The sequence below is a fragment of the Scomber scombrus genome, chromosome 16 (assembly GCF_963691925.1).
Source record: "Scomber scombrus chromosome 16, fScoSco1.1, whole genome shotgun sequence".
NCBI lineage: Eukaryota > Metazoa > Chordata > Actinopteri > Scombriformes > Scombridae > Scomber > Scomber scombrus.
The window spans coordinates 18,067,001-18,088,716 of NC_084985.1; the positions used below are offsets into that span (position 1 = coordinate 18,067,001).

General features: G+C 39.3%; 3 protein-coding genes across 4 annotated transcripts in view; 2 read left to right on the forward strand and 1 right to left on the reverse strand.

Annotated features, from left to right (window-relative positions):
• ppp1r9a (protein phosphatase 1, regulatory subunit 9A) overlaps positions 1–4,570 on the forward strand; it is a 44,773-nt gene extending 40,203 nt beyond the window's left edge. Inside the window, exons 17-19 of the mRNA XM_062436026.1 lie at positions 821–937; positions 1,845–2,027; positions 2,249–4,570. Of these exons, the coding sequence (XP_062292010.1) occupies positions 821–937; positions 1,845–2,027; positions 2,249–2,431 (483 nt within the window). The 3' untranslated portion in view covers positions 2,432–4,570. The remainder of the gene's footprint in view (positions 1–820; positions 938–1,844; positions 2,028–2,248) is intronic.
• Positions 4,571–5,682: 1,112 nt separating this feature from the next.
• Positions 5,683–8,096, forward strand: asb4 (ankyrin repeat and SOCS box containing 4). The gene is made up of 6 exons (XM_062436430.1): positions 5,683–5,860; positions 6,372–6,671; positions 6,777–7,019; positions 7,121–7,368; positions 7,504–7,617; positions 7,885–8,096. The coding sequence occupies exons 1-6, from the start codon at positions 5,683–5,685 to the stop codon at positions 8,071–8,073; spliced, it is 1,272 nt and encodes a 423-aa protein (XP_062292414.1). The 3' UTR covers positions 8,074–8,096.
• Positions 8,097–10,982: 2,886 nt separating this feature from the next.
• pdk4 (pyruvate dehydrogenase kinase, isozyme 4) lies at positions 10,983–21,120 on the reverse strand. Of its 2 annotated transcripts, XM_062435890.1 has the most exons (11): positions 20,784–21,120; positions 20,165–20,306; positions 18,024–18,095; positions 16,905–17,089; positions 16,430–16,519; positions 15,352–15,429; positions 14,604–14,680; positions 14,409–14,507; positions 14,010–14,123; positions 13,455–13,568; positions 10,983–13,267 (listed from the first exon to the last, which is right to left on the reverse strand). In XM_062435890.1, the coding sequence occupies exons 1-11, from the start codon at positions 20,899–20,901 to the stop codon at positions 13,124–13,126; spliced, it is 1,233 nt and encodes a 410-aa protein (XP_062291874.1). In that variant the 5' UTR covers positions 20,902–21,120; the 3' UTR covers positions 10,983–13,123. The 2 variants fall into 2 exon arrangements, 1 of the variants encoding a protein (XP_062291874.1); XR_009927210.1 differs by lacking the exons at positions 10,983–13,267; positions 13,455–13,568; positions 14,010–14,123; positions 14,409–14,507; positions 14,604–14,680 and having other exon boundaries at positions 15,394–15,429; positions 16,879–17,089.
• Positions 21,121–21,716: the final 596 nt, after the last annotated feature.

Genomic DNA, 21,716 nt, shown 5'->3' on the forward strand with positions numbered 1-21,716 from the left:
GAAACAGCATATAACCTTATGTAAGACAAAGCTCTATATAAATGTAATGTTACACTTTGTCTTCAATTCTCAATCAGTCTGTCTTTTCCTTAGTGAATAGATGGGCATATTTTGTATCCCAGGACACTTTCTCAGTAGATAAATATTATTCTATTTATTGGATAACATAACATTTTGGCCTTGATCAGATGAAGACACACAGCCATATTTTTTACGGAGCAAGTGTTGGACCCACTTTTTGCCCCCTTATAGTTTGTTTTTCTAAGCAGCAGCCTGTCTCGAGCTGTTAGAGCACATATCGTGGATCTTAATACTACGATTCCCAGAATGTCCACACTTTCTCACACTCAGAAGGACTCAGACAGAATGATTTTGTGAGTTGGATGGCATCCAGCTACAGCTATGCAACATAATTTGACTATCATTCTGATCACTAATCACTTTCATAGTTTGTGCTATCATGGAAAATCTTAAAATTGAGGAATGTGCACAACCCTGCCTTCTAACTGCTTAAATATATTAAGTCCTCTGCACTTTTTAGTGATAAATCAATCATTGTGGTACATGTTCCATGGAAAAGCCTTCATTTTTTTTATTCATTCGCTCATTCAGTCTCTCTGTTTAAGAAGTAATTTGAATAACTCATACTTGATTAAATTTACAGTATCAACATACTAATGTAACACCATGTTCCTTTTAATCCATAACACTTCACAGAAACATAGATAAAAGTGAAGAATTCCATCTAATCAACCAAATTCAGCCTCAGAGCCAGTTGGCTCTCACCACGAGTCTTACAAGTGTGCTGTCAATTTCTCAGGGACCTGCTTTGAACGATGATCTGAGTGCAAGCAGCAACAGCTCAGTGGAGATCAGTGGCCTGAGTGAAGCCAAGATGTCGGGACGCTCACACACCCTGGTGTTCTCCTCAGACGAGGTACACATGCTTGTATAATCGTTAAAAAATATTTAAGTTCATTTTTTGTTGGTTGATTATAGTGGGCAAGATTACATTCAATGTCAAAAAGTTTGCACATGATACAACTTTGTCAAGGTGCACCACCTAAAAAAAAACATAAACTGAACATACTGTAAAACACAACTTATACTGAGCTTTGAAGGGTCCAGCATGTAAACATTTTGTCAGTTCAAATGTAGCCAAATGCTGAGAACCCAGGTAGAAAAATTACAGGACACCCATTTTCTAGCAGAAATTAATAATAAAAATAAATAATAAAATACATAATAATATTGTTTTTTTCACTCAAAACTTTAAACAAATATAGTTACAGATTCCATTAATCTTTACGGATGTCTCAGAAAGAAAGAAAAATACAGGAATTAACATCTCTCAAATTCTCATGGCAGAAAACGACCCGCTAAAAATCCATGAACGATTGTATTCAAATGCTGGCATGGGCTGCTGTAGAGGATGCCATTTGGTTTCAGCTGTTAACAACCCAGTCTCCTTCTGTTGTTTTTTACGCTGCCACATTCAGAGTCTGGAAATGATAGATGATGAGGTGAGCTTGAGGCTGCAAACCTCCAAAGGACATATTTTTCTGCATGCATATCTTGTTGTTTGTTGAGCATAAATCATTTGTCTGCAACTCATTCCCACATATCATTTATGATGACGAATGCATGTCTAACAGGTTTACAGTACCTACTGAGTAGTTACTGAGTAGTTACTGTAGTTACTCGGTTGTTACTGTTAGTGGTTTCATCTGAACTCAATAGTCATCTAGTGGTCTGTGAAATATATACTTGTAAAGCATGATAAGATACTCCTATGGCAGAGTTGAAAATATCTGCTTCTGTCTCCGTTGTATATTAATGTTCAGATCCTAGATGAGGGACAGTTTTCGAAGCAGTATCAGTGGCAGAACCGCATCATCACAGAGTGGACCTCCCAGCAGGTGGCTCTCTGGCTCATGGGTCTCAACTTAGAAGATCATATCCCTGAATTCACTGCCAAAAATATAGATGGAGAACAGCTGCTACAACTGGATAGTCCTGAGCTCAAGGTAAGTTAATATTTCATGTTTATTTACATGCAAATATCAGTATCGTCTTCTGTTTCAGTACGTGTTATTGGGACACATCTTTATCCTTATTTAACATGTTTTTCAGCTCTTGGAAAACAATGTTGGCATCTGTCTTAAAAATCCACTCTTGGTAAATAGGTACATACAGTAGGCAGACCTAAGGCAGGAGGATTTTTATATAATATGTACATTTGTTTCAGGCCCTTGGAGTAACCTCTTCCCAGGACCGGGCCCTGATCAAGAAAAAGATCAAAGACCTGAAAGTTCTGATGGAGAAGGCCAAAAGGAACCATGAGAAAGTGGAGAAACAGCGCGAGAAGCTACGAAAGAGAGAGCTGGAGCAGCAGCAGAAAGAGGCGCACAAAGAAAGCACGGCAGAGTGAAATGAATCTTTAGATCACCTCCCGCTTTACTGTAGCACCTCACCAAGTAGCATCTCAAAGAACAGAACGTCAGTAGGCCCCACAAACACACCCTGTGGGACGCCTACTTAGTAGTTCACTAGTTCTCAGTGGTGGAGCTCCACATCTAACTGTTGGAGAGTGTTGAGTGACTTCTTCACCAAGCAAACTAAACCAAAATGAGCAGTTGGATAATAGGATGCTGCCCCTTCATTTGCCTCATTTTACACCAATCCTTTGTTGTTAGCCATGTAAGAATTTACTCGGTTTTATTTATTTTGGTGTTTATTGCTGTACATTGGGTTTATTTATTCATATTCAGTGTAAAACCCTCATCTCATCCTCATCCCATATCATCTCCAGAGCTGTCTGTGCTACCCATCACAGTAACTTTAGACATAACAACTGTGTACAATGATAAATACAGATACAAATATGTCTAATGTGCCATTTTAATAGACTTGCTGTATGTATATCCTGTTCAGATACATAGATCACTGGAACCTCTCTATTGTTTTGATGAAGAATATACAGGTCGGGCCTTGGTGGTGGAATATATGAGGCAGTACTTATGTTGCACCACTAGGTGTCCCCATGCTGCTTACTGACACTACTGAAGAAGGCAACACTGGAACTTTAGTAACTGAAGCAGGAACCAGCTTTCTTTGGGAGAAACATGCTGTCTCTTGACTGCAAGAACACTGGAAGTATGAACACTGTAAATTTAACCTCTGCACTGGCTTGTCCAATGCTCCTTACATAATTCATGTACCACACTAAAGCAGTTCTCAAACTAACGAATGACAAGGACACACTGTACTCATTGGACTGGTTCTAATGAAGACTTCAGGTACATTGTAATCATGAAATTTGTAACATACCGAACCCATACCACAAAAGCAATCAAACAAAAAAAAAAAGATAAAATGAAACTTCCTGCTAATATGCATAATGTTGCTTTGAATCTGCTTGTAACCTGCTTTTGACCTCTTTTTATATTCTCTCTCAATAACAGAGTAATACCCGGCCACTGCCTTTAGAAATTCTAGAGAAGTAGAATTTTTCTCAGATCTACCCGCTTCTGTGTGACTGTCGAAGCAAATACAGTAGACTAAATATTTGTTGCTTTCTTTCAGAAAAATCACAGGTTAAAGTTCACCATGAAAATGACTCCAGAATACTTTGAATAATATGTAGGAACGATGCTATATAGATGGTTTATCTTTGTGATCAGGTAGACAAAAGAATGCAGAGGACAGCTGCAGCAAGGGCAGAAATTGCCTATAAGGTTACTGTACCTGATACTCATATTTACACTGGAAATTGCAACAGATATGTGCAATGTCTTTTTTTTTCTTATGAAACCAGTTCAGTAAGACAATTATTTTGATTTACATGTTAGATTTTTAAAAAATGATTTTGACATATGTACTTTATGCAAACAATTATTCTTGTTTTAGGATTATGAAGCTCACTGAGAGACATGTTCCCTGTGTTACTTCTTTATCATTCCCAAGTATCATTCTGTAGGTTTACAATAAATATAGAGACAGCGGTGTCACCGTGATAGAAATGAAGGCAGCTCTGGTTATGAACTCCTTTTGTCTTTAAAGGCCCTGCCTGGTGTACTGTTAACAGGTTAAGAACAAGAATAGGGTTACGGATGTGTTGATGCCTCCATGCAATGCCACAGGTATCGATCTGATATTGATCTGTTATTGTTATTATTTATTTATTTCTGTATTTAATGAAGCAACTGACTACTGTTTATGATAACATACGCAAAATAAGAGTATTATTAACACCTAATAATGATTTATCCAGAATTGTATGATGACTTCCTTTTGCCAAAACATAATTAAAACTGTTAATTAAAAGTGATTTATATTCAAGTAAACTGTGAAGGATATAAGGTTTGGAAATGCAAAGCTAGAAGAAAACTTACTCCCATTGTGCTTGTGGTTTTAGCCTTCCTCTTATACAACCATAGTGCTGCTCCAGTGCTACTCCAATAAACTGGTCATGATGTGTTCTTACAAAATATTTTTTAACACTTAAACCTTTCTGTGAATACCCCCACCCTCTCAAGTCAGTCAGCAGACTGCACTCTTTTGACTCTTTTGTATGTATAGTAAAACACTGAGAGCAATATGCTGTAAGAATCCTAAAGAAGCCTTGTTTTCTATTGTGTCAGTGTGTGTGTGTGCGTGTGTGTGTGTGTATGTGCGCGCACAGGTATTGGAGGGCTAAAGAGGTTCAACGGTCCAAACTGAGCCGAAATTTGATATCAGATCTTTTACAAGCGCTTGACTGAGCATGATGAAACAAACGTATGGGTGAGACCCTGGTGCTCCAGGCAGGCAAAAACACAAATGTTTGAGTCATGTCCGGAAGGGCTCACCGGACGTTTGTCTTTCATGTATGAAGAGGGCAAAAAGATAATCACCACACAAACTGCTAGCCATGCTTTTCCTCTTTTAAGAGCTGTGCTTATTTTTCTCCTCCTATTTTGTCATTACCTTTGCTCTCTTTTTCGCATTCTGAAAAGTTTGAAAGGGCAGCTACCTGTCACACTGAATAAAAATGTGCAGTCACTGTCCATACTTTGCTTTTGTTTCCTCTTTCTTTCATCTTTCCTCTACATAGTGTTAATGGTCATTTGCAAGGCAGAAACAGAAATGTGTCCCATGCACCTGAACAGATCAAAAAGGTGCAGAACAATCGGATAGAGTGCACAAAATTATGTCTGTCTGGAAATTATGTTTTATTTTAATTCCCTCGTGGTAAACCTGGCACTGATAGTTTAAATTATTGAAAAACAAATACATCTCTGCTGTGCACCTGTCCTGTTCAAAAGGCCTGTTATTTTAGCATGTGACCCTCAACTAGTAAGTGACTTTCTCTTTGTGGACTTCCCAGCAGACTGACTGGCCTAGAGTGAGCCACAGTCAGCTCGAGCTCTCCAGTCCCTCCCTCTCCCCTTTCTATTTATATTCAGCCTAATTTCACTCCAGAGCTATTTTTTCTCTTACACTTGTTGCCCCTCTTCTTGTACATGATTTCCGTCTTCCCTCCTCATACACCTCACACACAGTGGCCGATGTCTAGGACTACAGAGGCCTTCCGTTGTGGGTATGTCTAATCTCCTACGTGCTGTGTGGAGAGCATTAGTGTCTGAGGTAACTGGTTTAGTTGTGCCATACGAGGAGCGAGGCCCTTCTCTTGGGGTGGTCATGGAGGAGCTGAGCCCCAGACAACTAGCTGTCAAGCAGCTGAAGCAATGCTTCCTGGAGGCCTTAAAGGCCAATAATGCCCAGGAGGTCCTCAAGATTCTCCACACCAGCAACTTAGACATTGACACTGTGCTGGAGGTGGAGGACCCCAGCATGGTTCTGGCCTCATACAAACAAGGTAAGCAGAGAGTATGTAGGATGAGATCAACCCAGATTTCACCTGCAGCAGTAAAATGATTGATTCAGATTCAGAAACTTTATTGTCTGTCTTGACAGAAAATTGTCTAGATGACATTGTTGAGAACAGTTTATGTAACAAGAGGCCCAGAAAGATAAGCAGTCATGTAAATCCAAATCGGAATGTAGATAATAAATGTGCTAGTTTATTCACTAGGTGGTGCTAAAGCTCCATGGATCCAACAGCTAGAAACAAGTTGAAACACTGTTTACACTGAATAAATTACAATAACATGTTTCCTCAGGCTGCTGTGGTATAAACATATTGCAATACAATATCCTTAGCCATCATTTAAAGTATATGTAAAAACCATCACTATACCTGTTAACAATCTTCAAAACTCAAAAGTCACTATGACTATGATCAAAGCCATTATGAACATGGAAATTTACTCTAACTTTAGCATTTACTGTTGCAGTGAAACACCTCTTGGTTGTCTAATTTGCTACAGGATATTGGCTGCCAGGCTACAAACTGGAGCATTCCTGGGCGATGGGTATTCATGTATCTGTGATGTACAATGCTGTGGAAACAGCACTGGTGCTCCTTCAGGAAGGTGCAGCCATCGACCGTATGCCCAATGGGAAGACGCCACTGCATGTGGCCTGTGACGTCTCCCACAGCGAATGTGTGGCAGTGCTTTTAGCCCATGGGTCAAAGGTCAACAGTCTATCGCTGAGCGGACACACAGCACTGCACTACTGCATCACCAAAGAGTCAGTGGACTGTGCCAAACAACTCATCCTTAAAGGTCAGAAGGCAAGAATGCATGGATAGATCAGTAAACGGATGAACGCTCAAAATACAAACACTGTAAAAGTCACTATAGCAATAAAACAATCTTTTTTTTTTGGAGGTGCAAAAGTCAACATGCCCAGCCAGAACAATGAGGAGGACACACCGTTACATACTGCATCCAAATTTGGTGTCCCAGAGCTGGTGGCTCTCTATCTGGCCCACAGAGCATCTGTGGATGCAGTCAATTCACTCCAGGAGACGCCCCTGATGACTGCGGCTTTCTGGGCCTTTAATGCCAAAGAACAAACCTTCAGCCAAGATCACCATTTGGTCTGTCGTCTCCTTCTGGACCACAAAGCAGGTGAGAGGCTCTGGATCAGTTTCTTTGCACATGACTTTCACTGGTAACACTACTGTCATTATTGTGCATGATGGCGGCTCTTTATTTGCCTCCTGTTGCAGATCCCAATCTCCAAGAAGAAGACAATAAAACAGCTCTTCACAAGGCAGCCTGGAACTGTGATCACGTCCTGATGCAGATGTTGCTGGAGGCAGGAGCAGATTCACGAGGCATGGACATCAATGGCTGCGCTCCCATTCAGTATCTCCTCAAAGTGACTGATGTGAGGCCTATGGCCATACCTGAGCTGTGCTATCAGCTTCTGCTCAACTACAATGCAGCACGGGTCTACCCACCTCAGTTCGACAAGGTACAGAGATCTAGACAAGATGTGGTTTGGCACCCGTATATGCATGTTTTAGCAATTAACAAATTACAATACTAGAATAAAATTCTTGCCAGATTGTTTTGTTGTACCATGCCATTTGTGTGTTGTTTTGTGCAGGTGTTGAAGTCCTGCCATGACTACCCAGGAGTAATAGAAATCATGGTGAACTCTTACGAACATTTAAAGCCCACAAATAAGTGGAGAGCTGCCATTCCTGATGACTGCTACAAGGTACTATTAGGATGTAATGAATAGCATGAAGTGTGCTCAGAGTAGATTCAAGTAGATTCCCAACTCTCCTCTTCAGTTTTATCTAACCGCTCTTTTTAAAGGTATCTTTTTCCTTTTCTTTTTTTGTATTTTAGAGGTATTTTTAATGCTTTATAATCTGAGACACTAACACCTATTTGTTCCAGCTGTGAATGGTAAAAATTACTTTACAGAATACTGTTGTCTTGTAATTCAAGTTAGTCTATAATGGTTTCTGTTTCTCCTCAGCGACATAAAGGATTCTATGACTCTCTGTTTGCCGTTTGCACCAACACTCCTCGCAGCCTGCTTCACCTGGCCAGATGTGCCATCAGAGCTGGCCTGGGTGGCTTCTGTGACAGAGGTGTAGCACAGCTCCCTCTGCCATCAACTATTAAGAAATATGTATTACTGAACCCTGAGGGGATATTGTACTGAATGACTTTTGTACATAAAATACAACTGGCATATGGCATGATGTTCTATATCACTTAGATGATTCCATCAGGAACATTCACTACCTCTCTGCAGACTGTGAAAATGGAAAAGCTAGAGCTGACACTAAGTGGTGTGCCTTTTTTTTATTTTTTCCATACGCACCACTCCCAGTAGCTTTGGTCTGGAATGTAAAGAGCATATTGGGATGAAAGAATACCTTGAATAACTGTGTCACCAAAAGACAGACATCCCTCTTTAATGTTTGACAGTAAAGAAGAAACTATATGCAAGCTCCATCATCACTGGAGTGAAATCCTTCAGTTATCATGACTCATTATGAAACCGATTTCATCCATAACTGTTCATCCAAATCATGCTTCATCCATGGTGAGCGACAAGTATTAATATTTGACTGCTGAAGAATGTGGAACCAATAGCCTATCAAATACCTTACTCTTTTTATCTTTGTATTTTTTTGTATCATCTTTTATAGAGGCCTTATCTACAGTGCTGTCTCATGCTTCAGAGGATCCAAATCTGCCTGGCAACCAGCCTTGATGCTCGAACAGCTTGTGCTCTCCTGATACTATTTGCAGAACAAACACTTGACAAACCGCTCCTCAACAAGTGATTGTTTTTCCAGTGGACTGCACTTGGACGACTTAGCAAACCAAAACTGTATACATAAGAGCAGAGGTCACAGTGAAAAGTGTCATAGTTACTTAATATCCTCATCAGGCTTGTTGTCTTTCAATTTGAACTGCTTTCCATCCTGACTTCCACTTTTGAGTGTACTTTCTGTACAAAATGCACTGTAGATTCTCACCTAGAGGAAGATCACTTTGACAAAGTCTCAAGAAGACCTTTAATTCTCTCTGGAGCGTGACCTGGTCCATTCATGCCTGTCACAACAGCATGCTGTAATGGTGTGAGTGTCTCAGTCTATTTTATTTAAGTGTTAACTCCAATTTAACAAGGGGTGATAATGCTAGTGGACCATAGAGGGAAGTACTCAATAGACTTAGGCTGAATGGAGAGAAAAAGAGCTGCTGTGCTATTAGTCTTTTTGTTGGAGGAGACACCAAAGAGGAGAAAATGAACTGGCAACCTGAGGAAACATTAAGAATAAGGCTGCTCAGCTTTCGATAATGAGGGCTGAATTAGGATGGGAGAAAGGAGATGGAGCTTACTTGTTGTTGTTTTTTTCTTCATACCTAGTCAGAAGAAAAATATTTTAAAAGTATTACTTAAAAGTTACAACTGAGACTGACAGTTTTTACAAGCAGCATTTGAAATAATGGCAGCATTTGAAATAATGGCTTGGGTTTGTTGGTTTGAAACATTTCTGGTTTATACATTCTTTAAACATCCCAGTGTATCTTTTCATCTTTTCATAATTGAATGAAATGCCACATGGATCAGTGACTTCAGCATGTTACAACAGCTGTTTGTTTGTAATTGTGGTGTTGATTTAATCATTATGGGCCTTATGATCTATAGGTCACACAAATAAACAGGTTTTATTGTATATAACAGTACATGTAGCTTATTATTGGAAGAGACTGTCGGTAGAAATATTTTTTAATACATGCATATCCTAACGTTCATGAAAATCTCAGTTCAACTGTCATATTAGTTTAAAAGCAAACATGATTATACAACAAAACCATGTTGGTTGTTCCTGTGTCAGCTTGTGCCTATGTGCATGACTGCAGAGGGTGTGGCACAAACACATAATGAATCAGTGATTGTCAAGTTCAAAGCTGGTGGACTTGAAATGAACTGTTATGCTGTGCAGGAGGAACAGAATGCATTAATATCCAGAAGTTCACAGATCTAGTGGTGCTGCAAGCTACTAGATGTACATTTATGATATTTTGATAAAATCCTACACCAATTCATTACACCAATTACACCAAAGGTAATTCAGAAATCAAAGTGAAATCTCTGCTATAGCTCCTCATGTCTGCATGTGTACCAGACATCTCATTGAAAGGGAGCACTGAATGACTGAAGGGTCAGGCTGTGCTGCCTGGACTCTTAAAATAAACCACTCAGGCAGAGAGAGATTACATTATTGAATCAGACATTGTAATGATGGCAAAGGAAGAAAGTTAAACAGATAATTTATAGTGATTCTGATATTGATGTGTTCTTATTTTTAATTTTCATTCTGTTACCTTCGAAAATGAGTTTGCATTATGCTGTATTTCTTTCGCTGTAGAGAGGGGAAAGTAACAAAACCAGGACAGGCTGTGACATGGGGGCATGCTAATGAAGGGGAAAAAACAGAGCAGGACAGCCAGTTCTCTGCCCACATTGGCAGCTGGCCACAAAAAGCCACTGGACTGTGTCTGCTGCAGTTACAGACAAACAAAGCAAAGTTTCCTAAAACAAGCTGTGGAGGGAGGGGAGGGAGTCTGTAGGACAATGGGGGCAGAAACAACTTCCAGGGATGTTATAGAGGACAGCGACACATTAAGTTGCTGACTTCAAAAACAATATCTTGCATTTCGTCGCAGCCTAATATATGTGCAAACAATGTAGGAACAGAAAAATAGGTAACTTACTTGAGCTTTACAGATTCCATATCTGAAGCTTAAAAATTAAATATTATGTCTTGTAGAAATTTTAAAATACATGCAAGGATGTGTTTTATCAGTTCTTTCATCAGTACTTAACCAGGCTCAACTTAGGCAATAAATCATTTAAAAATATTTCCACAATATGCTTGTAAATTGCTGTATTATTGAGATTATTTCTTTTCTTAATGCGTTTTCATGTTATTCTATGGGTTTGGCTAGATGACTGTAAATAACTCAATACAAATAATACAAATGCATCATGTTCATCAACATACTAGGCGAACAGGGTAGAAGAAATGACGTATTGAGGAGTGACATGAGAGCTTTATTTTCTACATTCACTGGTCCTTTCAGTGGTGAACCACAACTTTAGTACAGTAACGCTTGGCCTTTGAGAGTGATGTTAATACAGCATAAAATGTCAACTACTAAACATTTAGACAATCATAAAAACCTAAAACTTGTGAAATTAATACTTTAACATTTGGTTCTCACTGCAATACTAATGGCTTAAAACTAGGCAATGGCAGACTTGAGAAGCACATTGTAGTTAAGTATATAATGAGGAGAAGGATGCTTTTGAAACAGATAAAGTAATATCTGTAATTCAGCTTGCATATGGCAATAACTGGCATACTGCTTCACAGTCGCTGAGCATCTTTCCATATTGTTCACATGTGTCTTTTAGACTGGACTCAAACTGTGTATCATTTAATCAGATACAGATAAAATGCTACACAAGTCAGAGTATGATGCCTTGTTATATAGTACAGTACTAAAGCACAGTTCCCTGCAGTACAACATATGGGTTTAACACAGGCCTTCAAACCCTCCAGAGTAAGTATATAAACAATGCATATGTCATTACAAAGCACTTCGGTGATATTATTCCATTACCATCGACCATCCACTGTGCATTTATACACTAACTCTTACAAAACACTGAAAACGTTCTTGAAAAACATTCATGTTGACTTTATGTCAACAGAATATTGTGGAGTTCACGGTTGACTTGGGATTTGTTTCACCTAAAGGACAACCCCAGAATTCATTATCAATTATTCACAATTCAACCACACACAAAAACAAACACATTAACTTCAAATATATTGCAATACTAGGTTTAAACAATCCCACCTCTCCAGAAGAGTACATCTCATTTTTCCTTATGGAAACAAACATCCAGCAAGCATATTCATGCTTACATTTCTCGATACATCATCTGATATTCACATCAGTCCAAATTTAACAAGACTAGGTCAAAACCTAGTATATAGCTAGTATATGGATGGTCTACTATATGGCAGACCATGCTCTGTTTGAAGCATTTGATCTTCTTCCTTCAGGTCAGAGGTACAGGGCTACCAGGGCAAAGTGCAATTGATTTCAATTTTCCTTCGTCCCTATAACAAATTGCAAGCTTAACTTGCACAAAAGGCAATTGTTACCTCGCATTTATGCACTTTTTGCTCACATTTTACACTTTATCTAATCCAATCCCAAACATTGTATTGTCATTTTTTATCAGTGCTCTGCTGCAAGCCAAATTTCCCTCTGTGGGATAAAAGCACTGAGATGAACTGACCGTGGATTTAACGCTACAGGGCTTCTAATTGGGGAGCAGAGGCGAATGATGAAGTTACATCACTCAGTCAGTGAAGGACAGACATTTGCTTTCATAGGGCTGGTCCCTGCAGTCCAGCCAAAAAATTATCTCAAGCTTGCTTGGGTTCAACACCAGGGCTCCAGGTAGGTAGTTTACTGAAATTCACAATCCTCTTTTATCAGGATCACATTGTATTTACATTTCATTGAAGAAGCGAAAACACAAAAAAATGGCACAACATTGATTGACTTGTTTTAGTGTCTGAAATGCTCCAGTAGTGTGAAAACTGACGATGAAATGCATTAAGTTGTGTGTATGAAATAAAGTAAATACCTACATGAACAAAAGAGGGGGAACAAACTTTCCTCCCTTTGTTCTTATGATGGGACCAAACATGTTTAGTTTGAGTGACCCCACTATGCCTAGCCTTGACAGGGCTTTAAGTTTTACAATATAATGCAAAATCACAGCTTGCGGGCTTGTTTCACAGTGCAACCATGTTATTACAACTTAACTTGTTCCATTACTATTAGCAGCCTGTAATCGTCATATAATGAAATGAAATGTGGTTTTATTGCCCGTTGGATGGTTTGAAATCACGCTCAGGCAGTAATAGCTCAGTAATATTTCATATATCTGAATCTTGACACCATATGATAAGTGATTTTCTCTTCTCACACTCCTTTCTTGGGAGAAAAAAGGAATCCAGATTCCACATTGCCCAAGTCAAGGTCCAGCAACAGGTCTGCTCCCACTTACAGTACAAGTTCATCCATTTCTCCCCACATGGACCCTCTTAATTCTATGATTTCTTTTTTTATTTCTATTATTTAAGAGTCTCCTCTGCTTCGGTCCAACTTCAGGGAATCCTCTCATACTTGCCCAGTTTCTTTGGATCCTTACTGGGCATGCACCAGTCATCAGCCTCTGTGCTGGTCTGGTAATGCCGTAAGGCCGACTTGTTGAAAACAGGAAGTCTCTCCACTGATTCTGAGGACAGCGCCTGTGAAACATTACACATGGGAATGAATCAGTCTGGATCCTTATTGCAACATATAAACGTGAACTGACAGTCACATGCAGGTTCTTTCATAAAGTGTTTCATCTGTGCTTGACGAAATGCGAAATCTATACCGACTTCGCCTTCACGGTTATTTCTGACCTATTCGATATGGTTGTGTTGTTCTCACCTTCAAGTATATGACAGCTGAGGTGCCATATCCCTCCATAGAGTAGAGCTGCAAGTCTCCCTGGAAATACTTGGCATACAAACGGGAGATGGGCAGGCCGTAGCCAAAACCAGCCTGAAGGAAGGAAGGAGGGATGGGAAAATAACAGTTACAGTATCTTTACAGATTAGAGTATCTGTGCCAGCTTCTAAAATATTATCACATGAAATATAAACCTTGTACTGCAGAGGGGTTGCTTTGGAAACAGGTGTTCAGTTTGTCACGTGGGTTCAGTTTAATCCAATGATGTGCTGCTGACTGCTTTCCCCTTCGTAATAAACTAATCTACAACCAAGCTCAACCATGTGAGCCTTGTCTAAAACATTGAGCATAACATTTTAGTTTAATTTTTAAAAACGACACAGTGAGATTTTGCTCACGTGTGTGGCTCATGTTTAAAATGCAAAAGCAAGCTTGAGGCCTTGTAGCATATTGTGTTCTGACTAAGACAAGACATGACTTATGAATAAAAACATGCAAGTGTAATAAGCTTGTAGTGCAACGGATTCATCTCACCAGAGGCGCGTTACGAGAGTTGTCTGAATGGACAGGACTGGGAGCTGTGGAGTACATGTAGCTGAATAGGCGCTCGATCTTCCTCAGAGGGACTCCACCTCCTCTGTCAGACATCTAAAAATAAAGGAGAGGCATGTTAAGGGTCCTCTTTGTTCTGCCAGCAGGCTCACGTCTCTCGGACTCATCATTTGCCATTTGAACAGAATCTATACAATGTCACGCTTTGCATATCAAGTCATCGGGTTTAGTTTTTTAAGGTCTGATCCAGTAAACCATTTCCACATGGAGCCACATACAGTATCTGTAATGAATGATGCACTGCACAGACTGTCTCTGTTAGTGCAGACTTAGAACACTTGTTTCTGTCGTGATGTATTAACTCTCTGTGTCCTCATCTACCTTGATAGTGAGGTCTTCGGTGCCCAGTGAAACTCGTACTTTGATCGGGGGCAATTCCGGGCTCGTCTCATGTGTCTCTACTGTTGCTCTCATGGCGTTCTGACAAAGTACAGGCAACAGTGCATTACACAGAGAATAAGCAGACATGGTGAGGATTAATAAACGTTTGGTTGTCAGGTTTGTTGGTTACTGTACCTTGAATAGCTCAAACAGCATATGGTAGAGGTGGGATGGAACATAGACAATGTGGAGGGGCTGGCCAGGGTTTTTGGCTGTGAAAAAGAAAAAAATACTAAACATGTAAATATGACACCCTGGCTGAAAAGAGGATTAATGAATAAAGGCATCTTGGAAAACTTGGTGTTTTACTGAACTTTAAATAACTTAAAAATAATAATTAGAGCCACTCATGCCAAGTCAAGCCAGATAACAACTTCATTTGTCATGTCGATTTATTTTCTCTAGAGCTTATCTGCCAAGAACATGATGGCCAAATATTTGCAGTTTGTATTTAAAGCACTAGAAGATGTTCTGATGGATATACTACAACAAGAATCAGGAAGATGGATCTATTTAAGAGCATATTGTAACAATAGTTTCCACATCTAAAAACATTTTTCTACTTAATGACATATGCATTTTATAATGTATTAGTTTTTGAAACTGTGTAATCATACTATGCAGTGTTGGTATAACCTTTAGTATATGGTTCAAATTAAGTAATGTCCAATGCTGACATTGTTTCTTGGCAGATTCAGCTAACAAGAAACAGAAGGCCTCAGTCAAACCAACAAAGATTATGGGGAACACCAGTGAAACTATTCTCTCACACAGCAGAAAATATTCCAGTAAAATAAAGAGGATACATATAAAATGACCCGTTAAAAAGGAAGAAAGCTAGTATGCAAATAGGGACATTGTTTTTTGTTTTTTTTAGACTTACAATTTACTTCTATGATCTCCATGTGAGGAGAGGCCAGGTAATACTGCTCACACAGCATCTTTGAAGTCTCATATGCATCTACAAAGTGAAACAAACAAACAAAACAAAACAAAAAATTGGTTACTTTTGGCTCAAGAAAATTCTGATGATGTAAGATTACAATGCTGATTGGAGAACAACACTAGCAGACATATTTTCTTTCTCTTGAACATTCAGTTTTTTTGCCATACACCTCATAATAACACTTTTTCACTTGCAACTCAGTACGTTGACTTTAAAAAGATTGGAGGCCTGAGAATCAGAGAGCTCCCAACTTTGTCTAAAAAGCATAGCAAAGAGTCGTAGATTATGAGTGATTTAGGAAAATTCTCAGAGAAACTTTAAACAAGGAAGGGAGAGAAAAGTTTACCTTAGTTAATATCAAATAGATGAGTGTGCTAAAATTACCAGCATGGTATTTTAGCACAGTCATCTATTTGATATTAACAGGGGGAAAATATCACAGCTTTCATCAGTTTCTGTGATTGCTGATCAGTCTATAGAAGTAGCAGTGTTGGTTGGCATGAAAATCTTTTTTTCCCCAGCTGACAGCAAATTCCCTATTTTTCCAGCTGCCTAATATTTTATTGTTGTGATCACTTTCATTTCTGGTGTTATAGTGTTAATAGGGTTATTGTGTTAGGTGGGAGATGTGAGCGTACCTCTAATGAGATCGAACACAAACATTATCCCTGCTCGATCTAATCTGTAGCCTTTCATTATCGTTCACTGCAGTTGGGGAATATTTCTCCTACCTCTTTGTTTTTCCGCCATCTCTTAAGCCTCTTAAAAGCCTGACTATTAATAGTTTCTTGGCTTAAGGGTTACAATGCTTTGAGAATAACTTTATATCTTTACCAGGATATAGTCTTAAATGTGAGGGGAAAACTTCATGATTCTTTATGAATACAGCCCCAGATAATTAAACAGTCATGAACCTGTACAAACATTGAGCATTGGAAAACAGATAACACACCTAGTGTTTGTGTGTGTGTGTATATAGACAGAAGTATTGGAGCTGAGACAGATCATTCATTACCTTTTACTACCTCCACGACGTCACAGCTGGGATCAATGCCTCCAATATGTTTGGGATGGGCTGGGTTCGCACTGCCGTCGAAGATTAATGCTGAAGGGCAGAGTGCAAAACAACAGTGTCGGTGACTCAGAAAAATATAAATGTAGAGACATAATCCACCGTCCATAAATGGTGCATGTATGTGAATGTATTGTATAGGAAGTTCTTTGCAGTAGGGAATGTAAACAACAGCTTAACACTTGCTGCTGTCTTGCATTCATCTTTTAGTGCAAAAGAAGTGCTATACTGCTGTAAAACCATTAAGCTGGATGTGGACTATGAGACACTCTCTAACAGCATTTAAACCTTACACATCTGAGATCAAATGCCAGGTTTCAAGCGTTATCAGCACTCCGACTTTAATTGAATGACATGAGCTTTCGGGTGTGAGGAACTGTGTTGTAACTCACAGATAATCACAGAGTGCTATACTGACTGTGCTGGTTCATGAGCATGCGTGTGGAGATGCGGCTCATGTAGAAGCGGTCCAGGAAGTACTGGACGTTCTGGTTGGTGACGGGGTCCACACCAAAGGCCTCCTTGTACTCCACCACACCCTGAGCCATGGTGGGCACTACGTTGTTGTGCCGATTACGGACATTAACCAGAGTGTTTGTAAAGCTGTGGGAAAAGACAAGATGGATGTATGAGCACATGATAGTAGGTGATACACCATGTTTGTTAGGATATGTACACACAGCCTATTTTTTAATTTAAATATCAAGGTTTTAAGTTGTCTGGTTGAGTCTATCATACCTCTGATTGTCTTCACAATTCATGGTATTAAAATAAAACTAACAAAATTTAAAGATTACAATGGACAAAACCCCTTCCCCAAAAAACAATCATTATCTTGCACAATATAAATACACATTAAAGATAGCAAGCATGCAAACACACGTGCATACATGTAAACACTCACATAAGCCTACTAGAGATGTAACACTATACACTTATTCTAGCCTGGAGACTTCTTCAAACTGGAGGTTGCCACTAGTCGAACACTTTATAATGCTATAATATCTAATAGTGACTGCAGCAGGGCAGCAAGTATAAAAGTACTAAACTACTGCCCATTTAAGGACATTTTGAAAGCAGTAAAACAAGTTCTAATAAACTGATAAGAAGTCTACACTCAAGTAGTTAACACTGTGATGTTCTGAACAAATAGGGTAAATACAAAATGATCCTATTGTGTAATGTTAATGTTATTGAAATGTATGAAGAGTGGAGCATGTTGGATTTTGCTGAAGCAGCAGAGCATTAAAAGGCCTTTGGAGCAACACTGTAATTCATCATCTAAATTTTTGACTGTGACAATGGTCTTTAGCATCTTTACAACAAGGTATATGAGCATGAAATATGCGCCCACAACAGTGTTTTTTATTTGTTTTTCAGCCATCTGTATAATTTGATCGCACATTGGAGCGGTTTGAAGTTTGCGGTGTGAAACTGAAAATAGGCAGCTAACGGATAACCACAGCATCATTGGATTAGAATTGATAGTTACTCATAAATCAACAACCTGGATTGTGTGTTTCTATAAATAACTTACCTTGTCAGGACATCCTTATCATCTGGATCTCTCTCTAAAAATTCTATAAGCTCCAACAAACTCTGTGAATACCTGATGGACACACAAAAAAGAAACATTTAAAAACAGAATACAGAAACACCAGCAATTCTAGTTTATTAAATAACAGTGTAACAAGGCAGGATCCATAACAGTACCCCATTTTTAGATAACAGTTGTTTATCTTATCATTGCTACACAGTCTTTTTATGTGGGTCGCTGAATGAAAACTCGAGTGCTTAGCTCACTTAGTCACATACTGTCGCACTCTCTTGCAATAGAAAAAGTAGGTGAAAGGTGAAATGAAGTGTGGCCATGATTTCAACGTGCTGCATTTGTCCCTCAGCTGACCTTCAGTTCTCTATTTTGGCTAACGTCCCTTCATGCAAACAGATGTACATCTTGAAATAGACTATTGCGCAAGTTGTATTTTCACAAGCTTGCATTGACAAGTAATAGATGAACTTGTGTGCTGTAGAGCTCTACAGAAGCGTCATAGTACAGGAGGTACACGGTTAAATATAGAAGTTAGACACTAATGTAAAGAGTAGGAGTAATGACCTTTGTTGTTACTATATATGCATGTGACTTGCAATGTAATGATTACCATATTCACTGTGTTTGGGTTTAGTGTGTTAACATGTAAACATTTGCTAAATACCACCATACACAAAGTACAACCGAGGCTGACAGAAATGTCATGAGTTCTGCAGGTGTGTGGTTATAAACAAAAGTTTGGACAAAAAAAGGAAACTTTGACCAGATGATGGCGCCAGATAAAACGCCAGAGATCGAAGTTATTACGATTCATCCTCTGGGGACCATACATGTGAGCACCAAATTTTACAGCAACCCATCCAATAGTTGTTAAGATATTTCAACACTGAACAAACAGGTCAGTCTTACAGTAGATCTAGGGGTTAAAGGTTAACCAAAGTCATTAGAAAGTACCCCCTTGGGACACTGAATACCTGTTATAAATTTATCCGTTAGTTATGAAGATATTTCGCTCTGAACAACAAATGTCAACCTCATGGTGGCACTAAAGGAAAAGCCAGGAATTCATAAAAGTCAGCAGGATACACCCTCTGGTAGATATTTCAGTCTGGACTAAAGGTTGGGCTGTCCCTAGAGCCTTGCTGCTAGCTTAGCTACAAACAGGAAGTAAAAGACAGGGCATAAATCCAACATCCTATATTCACTAGTGTGAACCCTGTCAAATGCATTTGGAGAGTATTTTATAACACGTCATCAGTACAAGTGACAATGATTACAGCTATTCTGCTGACAAGTGAATATATCAAACTAACGTAACTGTCATTTCACCTACATACCATGTTTGAGTTCACCCTCAAATAGCTTTCCACTCTTTACACCATGAATATTGTGTGCCTAGATATGAGTGTGTACTGTGTACACACAGATTCAAACATGTTGATAACACCATACCTGTCTGTGGGTCACTACTATCAACACAAGTGCTGGCTGGTTGTAATGCTGGTATGCACCAAGTGGCATACATGCTTCAAGATTCAAAATCTGTGCTGCATGTTTATGGCACAACACTGATCCACTGAGTTGAAAAGGCCCTTTACATAAGAATAGCATATCAACATGGAAGGGAGACATAGCGGTTATACAGCACGTAGTGGTCAGCCTTATCTTATTCAAACATAGGTCATCAGGTATATTCCCAGATCTAGCCAGTGAGTTCACCGGGGACACACAACCTCAGACAACATTAACAGTAGGCTAATAATTCAATGAGATTATAAAGGCCTGTGATTAGATAAGTTCACCAAAGTGAGGCAAACTGCATACAGAAAGAATCTGTTTTATATTTGAAGCTAAATATCTGATCACTGAAACATGAGGGGGGTATGCTGCTTTGAGATGGTAAGGTCCCATGCTGGACCGTTGAGTGTCTATACTGCAAGGCACAGTGTACTTTAAGAGAGAGTACCAATGACCTTCGCTGAATACCAATAGTCTGGGACCCCTGAAAATAAACAAGACATCCACTTGCTTCAACGTTGTTGCAGAGATCTGTGGGGAGGAGTTTGGTAACAACAGTTTAGTTACAACATATAACATAAAAAAAGATGTAGTCATGGAGATCCTACCAGCTGGTAAGGAGCTTTAAGGAAGGAGTGCTGAGGAGCTTGTCAGGGAGGAAATCAATTTCCTTCATGATGTTGGCCAGTCTGACAGGAAGCTCCTGCCGTAGGAACACAAAGGAGGTCTTCTCACATGCATTGGCCGAGCCTGCAGTCACATGAGGGGACAGAGTCAAGAAAAAAGAAAATCACTGAGCAAGCATCCAACTTTGACCCCATTCTGTCTAAGGAAAGAAAACACTGCAACCTAAACATTAATGAATGAAATCTGTCAAGGGCCATTTCTAGATATGATCCATATATGCTAAAGAAGAATCATGATGAATTATACAAATATAGAAAGAAACTGCGATAAAATCATCAGTATTTTTGATTTGACTAATTATTATGCTTAATTTCCTTGAGTGACATAACATCAGCACAGGAACATCTGTATGCATGTGTATTTTACTGGTATTGGCTGTATTTGTCTGTCGATGACCTGATTACTGCAAAGTCAGCTGTCATCATACTAACAAAGAGAATAAACGTGAGTTGTGCAACTGCCGTGTGAGTGTGGGGGGAAACACATTAAGTTACATGCATTGACCAGTAAAATCAATAGTCTACTACTGGAAAAACTTACCAAAGTCAATGAACTGCTTCATGGATAATGGAGAAGGGGAAAACTTGGAAAACCTCTCCACTTGTTTCGGGATCCCAGCTACTGAGCTGTTTTTCAGCAAAAACTGAGCGAACTTCATTTTTCCTCTCCTTCACAGAACGACGGTCAGTGTAAAGTTACCAGGGACAAACTGTCCTTTCGCTCTTCAGCACGCTCCAGTTTGGCAACTTTTCGCTTGGCTTAAAGATGGACGTCACACATTAAACCCCCCCTTGGTTAAATTAACATCTTTCACGATGATGATTATGAGTTTTTCTCGAGCAGCTCCCTCGCATCTTGGGCAAGTTGTTAAAAACAACCCCTCAATGTGCAGCTGCCAACACTGATCGTTGTGTTGTTGTTGGGCGGAGAAAAAGACAGATTGACATCAAAGACAACCAATGAGTGCCTAGATGTTACTGATTTTTTTTGGAGGGCGTTCCTGATTGTGGTTGGTCTAAATGGTAACCCTACATTTGGGGCAGATCTCGCGAGAGATTATTTCAATACAAACCATGATCTTTCCCTAACCAAGTCTTTTGTACTTAAACATAACAAAATATTAACCACAGTGTTTAATTATTTTTGTACAATGACGAACAACAAGCACCATAAAGGACCGATGCATACAAATCTAGCGTGAGTTTTGCAGCTGTAGGGTTACCATTTAGACCCCTGGACCATTAAAACGCTGCCGACTGTAATGAATGCTTTATTATAGCACCCCCTACCGACAAACTACTTAAAGCACTTATTTATTATACATTTGTGAACGCTTAAGATTGGTAACAAACGCATATTTTGATAACTACACGAAATTTTGATAGAGCTGTTACTTAACTTTAACGACTGTTACCCAGTGACCGCATTACCTGCCGCCGGGGGTAAAAGAATCAATGCGCCATCTCAAATTCA